Source organism: Varroa jacobsoni, unplaced genomic scaffold, assembly GCF_002532875.2.
Source record: "Varroa jacobsoni isolate VJ856 unplaced genomic scaffold, vjacob_1.0 scaffold_1291, whole genome shotgun sequence".
Lineage (NCBI taxonomy): Eukaryota > Metazoa > Arthropoda > Arachnida > Mesostigmata > Varroidae > Varroa > Varroa jacobsoni.
Window position 1 is genome coordinate 36,002 of NW_019214193.1, and position 11,026 is coordinate 47,027.

The 11,026-nt window shown below is 40.7% G+C and overlaps 2 protein-coding genes across 2 annotated transcripts in view; both read right to left on the bottom strand.

Moving 5' to 3' along the window:
- LOC111268477 (glutathione S-transferase Mu 5) overlaps nt 1-614 on the bottom strand; it is a 6,374-nt gene extending 5,760 nt beyond the window's left edge. Inside the window, exon 1 of the mRNA XM_022847492.2 lies at nt 471-614. The gene's annotated coding sequence lies outside the window, so the exon portion shown is untranslated. The remainder of the gene's footprint in view (nt 1-470) is intronic.
- Nucleotides 615-3,217: 2,603 nt separating this feature from the next.
- kra (basic leucine zipper and W2 domain-containing protein kra) lies at nt 3,218-10,315 on the bottom strand. The gene is made up of 9 exons (XM_022847491.2): nt 10,222-10,315; nt 6,902-6,989; nt 6,634-6,734; nt 6,350-6,425; nt 6,064-6,170; nt 5,740-5,817; nt 5,287-5,514; nt 4,988-5,050; nt 3,218-4,860 (listed from the first exon to the last, which is right to left on the bottom strand). Exons 2-9 carry the CDS (start codon nt 6,960-6,962, stop codon nt 4,294-4,296), a joined length of 1,281 nt encoding a protein of 426 aa, XP_022703226.1. The 5' UTR covers nt 6,963-6,989; nt 10,222-10,315; the 3' UTR covers nt 3,218-4,293.
- Between the last annotated feature and the right edge of the window lie 711 nt (nt 10,316-11,026).

An 11,026-nucleotide genomic window follows, 5' to 3' on the forward strand; every position in this document is an offset into this window, starting at 1 on the left:
CTAAGTATTCACCCTTGATTATGCATTCGATGAATATATTGTTGTTCCATGCGCATTTGCTTTATCAAACAGTGCCTTGTATGTTATATATATATATATATATATATATATATATAACATACAATCAATGATAAGAAAAATGTGATACAGGAACACATCATGAAAAAGGAGAAATTTACACCAATCGCTTACCGGAGTATTAGATACTTCACAAATAACTGCTTTCGCTGCATTACTCCACCCGTGGTGTTTGAGGCCGTTTAGCCTTCCGAGATAGTTCTTTATTTAAAATATTTAGATTAGGTCTTTCTTTCCTTATCAGAATTATATTATTGGTAAGTATTCTTGTTAGTAAGTAATTATTCAAGATTTTTGCGCCATAAACACGAGTAATTGGGGATGGTCATTAGTGTGCAAACTTTTAAAACTTCTCAAAAAAGTTGTGCCTGAATTGTGGCTATAACACTTACGTTTTCGATGATTCTTGCTCTTCTAATGGATTTGCGCAGACTTCTGTGTACTGGTGCTTCTAGAGCAGCGTATGGGCAGACGAACTGGTGAATAACCAACTAATTAAAGTGGCTGAAACAGTTGCGCTACTCACAGGCCAGCGATGATTGCCCTGCATTTCCCTCTCCTATGAAGAACTCAGCTTTTAATGTGCCGCGTTGTTGATACTGACGCTGATCATAGTTTTAAGTCTTAATTGTTTTTCTTCCAAGTCTCTGCATGCTTAATTGTTTTGACAAATTTCGATCTCAAGATGACGCGCCCTGTACAGACTGGCTGTGACCACGGCATATCTGATTGTAAGCAATAAATAATTTTTTTCGTTTTGGCTCTTTTTTTCTTTTCGCCGACAGGTTCGACTAGAACGAGTCAAGGAACGCATGCAACATTCTTTTCCCACCTGTCTGGAGAAGAGTTTCATGCGAGTTCTTCGTCCTACACGTAATGAGCATTAAAGCCCGTCATACGCTGGAGACTTCGAATATATGAAATGTAATGATATGTATAAAACGTAACTGCGAATATTAAAAATCAAATATTAAAAATATTATAAGTCTATGTTGCGAGTCAATCATGGTCATCAATCAAGTCGAGCAATTTACCAATCCACCCCCCCCCCCCCTTCTCGGGGGAAGTCAAAGAATATTTTTTATTGTATTTAGCTCAATGAATGAAACATATCTATAATATGGATTATGACCAAACTGAATCGCAATCAAAATACGCTTGTGAAAATAAAATTACAAGCAAATGTCTTTTACCTAAGGAACTCCCGACTGACAATGAGTAAGACAGCTAGTGTATATTATTAGGCCTTTCTACTAAATAACATCGTTTATTTCTGTTTAGAAGAACACAATTATATATTATGAGCATATAAATTCGAAAATTTTAAATTTAGAGAGACTACTTAATGATAGAACTGACACCGCATAATACCTGCGGGAAACTGCACCATATTTTGCACAGGAACACGCAGCCTTTAGCAAGTGGAAATATACTGTCCCGCATATGATGTAATAAAACCTATAGACTGCAAAGCGTGTAATCATGTGCTATCACGGTTAGTCTTGTACGGCCCTTCTTATACTCTTTTATTCTAAGTTTCATATTATAAAAGCCAGGATGAATCTCCGCTATCTTTCTTTTTCATGTGCTGGTGGCTTCTGAATAGGCAGAAATTATCGGAAGCTTGAACGCACGTCTTAAATATTCTGTAAGCAATGGTGTGTACCCAAGAAGGTCCACATATCTGTTTAGCAATGCTCTTCGAGGTTCAACACTTTAAAATCGCGCTCAGTGCCTTGTCATCAAATGATCAGAAAATCAAACAAAAATAATCTTGACCCTAAAATCCAATAGCATCAAGCTTTTGTCAAGATTAAATTACAGTCCACTTTGAAATTATTTCTATTGAAATTATTTGAAATTATTATTTTGAAAGAATTTAATTCGCATTTGTTGTTATAGACTGCACATCTACAAGTATCAATTTTACAGAAATATATCTCTATGCTCGTTTACATGTGAGATTTTCCTATTTACTGCTTAAAACTATTGTCACGTATCTTTGTTGAGTGATTACTACAACAAGGGCACGGGTCTCAGAAGAGCAATTTTATTTTAAAAGCAAATGACGACAACGACAGTTGCCTTCAAGTATCATTGTCGAGCTAAGAATGAGCATATACGACGCAGCTTAGAGAAGTGCACGAAAAAGGGACACTTTATTTCCTCCTTCCAGGCAATTGCAATCGAAATCAAAAGACTTTGTTAAGTACACGTTTATACTTCCATATAGTCTTTCACATTTCCTTAAATAAACTGTTCAGTTTAGATATCATTAGGCAACGTGACGAAATCGTACAAATTTTGAAACTTCAAGTCGCGTTTCTTTTTTGACGAGTTAGAAACTATTAATTTTATATAGGGCACCCTGACTTCTTAATGTAGTCAGTACGGCAGTTCCACGCTTTTATATTGTTTAGAGGCTAACTATCGAAATGTAAAACGGAAGGAAACCTCGCAATATACTTTTTTCAAAGGTAAGATTGATACCCTAATCCTGATAAACGATCGAAGAAAACGGAAAAAGACCTGCAAATCTGGAGATCTCTACTTTGTGCGTTGAATTAGATAAAAAGACATGTGCGAATATCATAAAAGCATCATTGCCAGCTCTTTCGATGGAGAATAATGTGCAATAAGTGGACCTCAGTTGGAATTAGTATTCGAAAAACCATGTGACTTACTACGAGCAAGAAGGACAGGAACTTTCAAATCACTCTGGATGTACATACAGATTTCCTCACTCATGTCTTTAAATTTATCGTTTAGAGTCGCCTGTTTTGCTGATGATGTTGTTTTTGCCTTGAATTTCCTGTATAATCAGATACAAAAATCCTTTTGTATCTGATTATAATCAGATACAGATCAGGGCCTCTAGCCAATAAAAAGAAAGCAGATTAAGACAATTAATTGGAAAAATTTTGAAAATACTAAGAAATTACAATTATTATTGCTTTATAATGGAACACTGTTTCCGTTCGCGTACGCGTTAGAACTGCTGACAGGTACGGCTATGAACGGAATTGCACGTGCATGACAGCATCGTATTATTTCCTTTGTTGATTAATCATCGCATGGCAGTTGGAGTGGTAGATACATACGCATATCGGCATTTAAGAGCAAAAAGAAAACTGAACGATTTTCGGTATAAAACATAAGCGCTCTTTTATTATTACTATTATGTGTTGTTGTGTCGCCTCATACCTTGTTTTTATTTTTGTCAGCTCTCCTCCTTTTTTTTAATGTTTGTTCCTGTTGTTGGTGATACTGTCATGATCACGTTGTCATTATTGTTATGATTATTATTCATATTATTACCGTGGCCATCATCACTACCTTCACTGATGCTCATTGGTCATCGTCATAATCTGCATAATGATTATTTTCAATGATTAATTGTTGTTATTATTCAACTCGTGAAGAGAAAAGGTGGCAAGCCTTTTAGCCACTGTTCATCGTTTGGATTTATTTGAAGAAGGGGGCTACTTTAGACCATTTTACACAATGATGCCAATTATAATATGCCTAATTCACCGTAGCCCTTTTCTTTTCTTGTTCTCCGTCATTATTTTCAGTGCAATTCGACGACGAATACAACAACAAGTACTTATGCACTAGTTCTTGGTATGTCCGTGTGTGTCTCCTTCAGTTGGTTGTTTTATACTCTAAATGTAGTATGCTCGTGGGCACTCTTGAAACTCGCTGAGGTCGAACACTTGTCGATAACTTGTCGGATCTTATTGCCCTCATTTTAGTTTTAAATACTGCGACTCGTTCGACCAAATAACCGTCGTAATAAAAGTATTGGGTAGTTGTAACAGAGGTATCACGACGCCATCGGCCATTATCGTAGTCGTTGTTGCCACCGTCCCAATTAACAGAGCAATTTGATATAACAGCAGCAGCACGCAACAAAAAAAAAAACAATACTTTGCCTCAATCCCATACCGTTGAAGCAACTGCCAGCTGCTAACTGTTCTTAGAATTTCGGTGGCTCGTGCGGTAGTTTTATTTTTGAAAGTTTTGACTGTCGATATATATGTCCGTTACTGCTGCTGCTAATGATTGGTTTTGACGTGAGTCGATTTCTCTAATCGAACTTCTCTCGTTCTATTGTTGATCTTATTTGATGTTCTAGATTTGCTGATGTTGCTGTTGTCGCCACTCACTGACACAATGCAGCCGCTCGGTTGTGCGTTGATCTTGCCACCGTCTCTAATCGTCATCTTCATCAGTATCCTCCTCCTCGGCGTTCTTCAGCCACTCGATGAACGGCTTCATCTGATCGAGGAACACGGATTTACCTTTTGCTGAATGGCTCTCACTGTACCACTTTAGGATCGTGTCCTCTGAAAGTACATCGCACTTGTACAGCAGAACGACAATTTTCTGGAAGACCTTAAGGAAATTGATATTGTCGTAACAATACTCCTGTATAGCACGCATCAGTGCCATTTCTGCCTTTTGGCTGCGTCCGGCAAACTCGGCAAGAAGAGGTGCAACTTCCTGTCGAAGATATTTAACGCTTTGCTCGGCCGCCAGCTCTTGCTTTTTATTCCACTCCTTTATGTTCATTAGTGTCGTCCACAAGAGAACAACGACATCAGAGTCTGACAGATCGGATGCACTTGCCCTGCTGTTGATCTCATCGATTATACGCTCCTGAGAAAACCTTTCTTCTAACAGCTGCTTAAGGGTGCTCTGTAGTTCGCGTTTGACCGATTGGCAAGCGTGTGCACGGTGATAATCCACCAAGGCCGAAAGACCTTCGTCCGACAATGCCTAGAATATGAGAATAATAGTTTACGTTCTTTGTGGGGTAATATTGTTATTCTTAAACCTAGTGGTAGCAGGTAGCCAACGTTTATTCCATAGACTTTATTACTGGGTGTGTAACGGAGTTACATACCTGAGTAAGGTTGGGCTCCGTACGCTTGGCAACAGGCATGAACTCCATCAAACGCTGCTCCAGCTTGAAGAACCAAAGTAGCACGGAAAAAATGAACAAGAAGGTTAATCGTATGACAATAACACACTAACAGAAAAAAAATCCTGGAAAGACCAAAATATCAAGCTTTCATTTAGCTTAATTCAATCTAGAGGCAAGTACACTGCGCGCAGTAGGATAATAGCTTTGATTTTGTGCATACGCAGATCCCATTTCGCTTTCCGTTTCAGAAACGGAACCCACTCGCAGTGCCGCCTTACCTGGTAACGCCTCAGGGCACTCCAAATGGTGGCCGCATCCTTCTCTTCGCTCCAACGTTTTAGGCAGCTCAAGAGGAAATTGAGTGCGCATCCATCTTTGATGAGATGATCCTGAAGCAGTTTGGAAAGTACCGAAGTCGGGATAAGGCCAACGGTAAGAAGAAAAGCGGTCACAGCCGCCAACTTTTCACGTTGATCTGCATCGAAGCCACGCATGAACATCATCACCTGAAATATTGAAATATGGACACAACGTTACATAATTCTTTCCCGTTTTCGATTCTATGGCTAAACATCAAATGGATGTTATAGTATTTGATTAAAAAAAAAAAAACGAGAAAAAGGTTCCAATATATATTGTTCAAGCCAAATTCAAAAACAGAGTTTTGTCTCCATTTCTTTACATAGACCACTACGAACCAATCTTATATTAGAAGTCACCTTATTACGCACCTTTCCAAATGATTCTTCGAGCGATCGCTCCAGGTACTTATAGCGCCGGATCAGCTTGACGAGGAGGTTTGCGTAGCCCTACAATTAGATAGATACCAACACATTTACTGTTGTATCACAACCTATACATTTTAGTAGCTCTGCACAGGTGCTTCTTCGGAATATGATATTTGCCACACGACTAAGGACATCCCATATAACTATCTGTGGCCTTTCGTACTGTATACCGCGTACCAAAAATGATCCTGAAAAATATTCTAATAACATTGTTTTTCTAGTGTCGCGTAGGCTACCTGCATTTTACGAAATGTATATTCTTTATACCTTAACCTGGGCGGCATCCTTGGCGCAAAATACGCAGATCTCCGTCGTGCCCGGCTGACCGTCGGCGCGCACATCTTTTACGATGCTCCCGCCCGGTGCAAGAATGCCTGTGTTGCAAGTGTAAAAACGATAAGTCAAACGCAAACGCCGCTGAAACAGCTGGCTTTCATTATAGAAGCGCTTATAGAAGAGCTATTATAGAAGAATCGTTGTATTTCATAACCTATAGGTTATGAAATGAAACATCATCAGTACTATATATATGATGATGGCAAAAGTTACAAACCTCCGGCGATAATGAGATCAAAGAGGACCTCAGCGTAGCGACGATAGTCGAGCTTATTTCCGGCAGAGTCCAGGTACTAGGATTAAGAACAAAACAGTATGAACGAAGAAATATAGCACTGGCTTAGCTTTGGTTATCCAGGTCAAATGCTGCACCTTTACAGAAATTTGACAGCGCAATGAGGTGAACACCACAATGATTTATGTGCAACGGAACAAACTGCTATACTATTCTACAAAAACTATACTATTCCGAAATTAATTTTAACTTAGAAATTCTTCTACCTTGTGTACCCCTTCAAGGTCGGAGGCGGAGCATCCGTTCGCCTCCAATCCTGTCAGGATCGCGTCACGAAAGCCGATGGGATCGTACTTCTCCTTCTCATCTGCAAATCCCAATTAAAATACCCTTGAACATCATTGTAACTAAATATACAAATCTGAGGCTTAAACTACTATAGTAAATATATCACATAACGATATTCAAACGTATGAGTAGTGATGATATAACAGCCGAGCCAATTGGCCTTACTTACCCGTTATTTGTACTTACCCCTTTTGCGAGTCTTGATGCGTTGCCCTGACAGCGAAGGCTTTTCTACCTTTTGACTCATCCACAAGCTTATCTGACCGAGTAGTCACTGTCATAGTAAAATTAGGTGTCAATCGAGTACAACCGCATAAAAGATTGAAGCAGGAATAAAGTACAACAAAAGCGTTAGTACTGAACTAGAATTATATGCTAGAAATAACCATATGTTACTCTTAAATAACACTTATTTTTTAAATCTTGGTAGCTGCATACTACATGCTTTAGCTAGAGTCTAAATACTACATCCAAATACTTCCAATTAACGGAAACACTAGTAAAGCTTAGCTTTATTTAGCCGTAATTCAACATAGCGTTTATATCTGTGTCCTACTGCTTTCCCATAACGTTGTAAAATAAGTAATAGATGTTTGACCAGGTTGCCTTTAATGGAATCCACTAATATTTTCGGCCTTGAACATCCGTTTGTTTGGAGTTACATGCTCCATATAAGACTCAAGTCAGAACATCGCAATAAGGCATGCATAATCTAACATAGTATCATTTATGCAGCACTATAGGTATAAACAACGATTTCAAGTCAATTAGAATCAGTAAAAACCTACGTAAATAGGCTCCCAGTGCAAAACCCGAAGCATTTATTAAGGCTGCTGGTGGAACTAATTGCCTTATTCTTCAATAAGTATGCTTGTTTTTGTTGTTGCTGTCAACTAGAAGTCAATTGGCTTCTTTCCCTTCAAAGCGGTTGGCAGTTAAATGAAAAGTAAACTCGAGATACCACGCAAATTGGTGGACGCAAGGACATATTGGAGTAAATTAGACGCGTTCTGCTTCGACTCTGTCTACAGCGCTCGCATCCTTAACCTTTGATTATGCTCCAGGCCACCAATGAGCTCACTCCACCTCACCCCACGCCAATAAATGTCGAACTCTGCTATTTGGACCAGCAATAGAAGACTGACTGGTGTGGATTGCTGTTAGGGTAAGTAAAGGACTAAGTGGGGAGGGGTTGAACGAAGCCTTTTTTCGTCCGTTTTCACTCTACTTGCATCTTGCACCAGTTCCGGCCAATCGCGACAGCTAAATGGTTGCCAGCCTGCAGCAGCAGCAGCAGTCGTTGTCGTTCGCCCGATGGCTGAAAGCTGCTACGACGCTCCGCTGTCGGAGAGATTGCTGCTACTGCTGTCGGTTTATTCTGTTCCCGCTACTGGTGCTGCTACTGCAGCTGTCATGGTTGTGGCGTTTCAACTGAACCGTTATGGCGCTTACGCCGTTGATTGCCTGTGAGTTGCCCCGCGCCCGGACTAGCCGTCGGTACGCACCCGGCTGCTGTATTTGCCGCGAAAAAGTAGGCCGGCCACAATAATTGCGGCTTAACACAGCGATCATCTAATACCACACACCGGCTTATGATGACACGTTTGAGTAGTACGAGCGAACTACTTCGTCACCACCAACGCAATCAACAACACAGTGGTAGCTAAAGCAAATTCGGCTTGATGCCACGGCGGCGAGCCACGACAGCCTAACTATTTACATAGGCCAGCATCGCTGATTACTACTACGAAATAATTTCAATTACATAGATCAGAGATTATCACTGCCTTATGTGGCTCGAAAAAGACTGACTAACTGATGATACAAATACTGACTGACTGACCCTCCATCGGATGGCAGACACAACGAGTAAGCGAGCACCGCCGTTTTCCGGCAACGTACAACGCGACCGGCAAAATTTAACCGAACCTACCAAGGACGAGGACGAAGACGATAATAAAGACACCACTTAGGTTTCAATTTGTTAAGAACTCTGGCAAAGACAGAGTTCAGCGTGCGCAGTTACTGACAGACCGGCTGCTAGCTTTTAATAAATATTTTTTAACAATGAACAATAAGCGAGCAAAAACATGTTTAAACACGGCTATAAACTAATGGGTGCAACACGGACATGACAAAATCTCATGTAAGCATAATAAGCGTAAGCGAAGTCCAAACAATTATAGGAAAATAACGGACATGATAGCAAAGCACGTACTGCCCGAACTCACACGGCATTTCATTATGAGGTGTACTGTTCTCAAACTTGCTTCGTTCTGATATGCAAGTTGAAAAAGATTTTGCTGACATATCCTTAAGCGAAGGACACCCCACCGGGAACAAGGGGCAAAAATGAACGCAACTTTGTCTCGTAAATGTTTAATGTTTACTACAGGAAATACCCCTGATGTATGTATAATAACTGAACGCTTAATACCGGGGTCAGCATAATGACCCCTACTCTTCTCGAGTCAGCCGTACGGCTCACTACGTACCTTTGCCATACCAAGAATTCAAGTTGAACGCTGAATTCATTATTTCAGTCTCTTGGGATCGCAGGACAACCGGGTTCATTATGCATAGTCGGCGAAAGCAAGCGTTTGCGACGCATAATGTTAACACGGCGGTTCATGAAACGAATGATACAGGCTATAATAGGAAAACACGCTTCCAAAGGTCTTATCCGCCTGTCAGATACTGACTGCAAAAAGCAGACGAGTCAGTTGAATCAGAAGCACCGCCAATATTTGGTGCTTCTGATTGCCAGTAAATAGCAAGTGCCACTTACCATACCAAACAAACATGTGTCATGCCATAAGCTTCCTTCGGGCGTTTAAGATGGGGACACCCTACCAGAATAAGATTACAACACTAATCTAAATGATCAGTATCGCTGTACTACCAACATTAAACCCAATACCGCCTCTTGTCGATTTTAATCTCCGATGCATTTCTTTCTAACCTTGCTACAATTTCGTATATTCACTTAAAAGTGAAACAGCGGTGGTTTTAAGCGGTAGCCGAAGAACGGTTTTAAGCAGTAGCATAGCTGGCACAACCCGACAAAACCGTAGACAGACAAGAAGGCTGAATACAGAAGCGACGCTGTACTCTGAGAGACGACAACAACGACTGCGGCTATTTGTACCACCGCTCAGGCCGTTGCTGCTAATACGCAGAGTTCGGCAAACTTCTCGCTAGCTTGCTTGATTATTTGGTAAGTACCTGTCCCCCTGCGGGGACACGAACTCGTGCTCTACTCGGCGACTCCGAAGCTGGCGCCGGGGAGGAGGGCACGATGTAGGCCCATAGATTGTTTGCTACAGGGGAGTCGACCACGAAAAGACTGGCTGTTTCCCCTTCTCCCCGCTGGCACTCACGCGAAATGGGGATGGTTAAAGCGGGACACACAACAGCCCACCGAATACTGCGACTACTGGTGGGTTAACCTCTTTTTTCACGATTAACAATTTAAGTTAAGCACAAAACAGATGTACAAAACATACGTGACGCAATGTAGAAGCAACAGTTGACCGCGATGCCGTCGACAAGGAATCACACTGCGATGAGACCACTCTACCGGAGGCCATCTTGTCTCATAGTGGCTGGTCGATGAAGCCGCATCGAACGCGTCCCGTGGCGGCAAATTTGAATTTGAATCTGCGCACCACTTTCCGTCAATCAGAGGTGCGGACAGATCGTGATTTTTTAGGTGTAAAGCTTGTTTTGCCTGCAGTGAAGCAAGATTATTCTTGAATCTAGTCCAAATGTGTTGGAGCATACTTCCGTTTTAAATGGCTGCATCGCCCTGTAACTATGGCACTGCTTGTTTCTAAAGTTAAATTTGCACGAGCCGTTTATTGTAATGTTAATCGGGTTGATTAAGAACCTAATCGGGCTATAAAAGGCTAGTAAAACATGATTAATAACGTACAAAGGTCAATAAATTCCTTCTCAAGCATATGATTCCACGAAGGATACAAATGGTGACCGACATATACAGCCATATTGGTTCGCATAAAAGAATACATTTATGCACTTTATTAAAAAGTCTCACGCTGCAGCTTCTCTATGGGATTGTCAATTTTCTTTCCGCGTGAACATACATTTTACAACGGCTTTTTTTATCGTGATGTTTAACAGAATGTCCTTCTTAAATATGGGGATTTATTAAATGCTGTAAAATATGCAACTAATGGGACTAATATTTCTCCACTATCTGTTCAAGTTACTGTAATCAAGCTGGTCTAAGATATCTGCAATCCGCATATAGTAAACACTATTAGGTTAAACATAGCGTTTTTAGACTAC

Coding starts and splice junctions, on each gene's coding strand:
- kra (XM_022847491.2), bottom strand. CDS start 6,962: ATGAGTCAAAAGGTAGAAAAGCCTTCGCTGTCAGGGCAACGCATCAAG. Junction 6,171..6,349: donor TGATCTCATTATCGCCGGAG/GTTTGTAACTTT, acceptor CTTGCAACACAG/GCATTCTTGCACCGGGCGGG. Junction 5,818..6,063: donor AGGATGCCGCCCAGGTTAAG/GTATAAAGAATA, acceptor ATCTAATTGTAG/GGCTACGCAAACCTCCTCGT.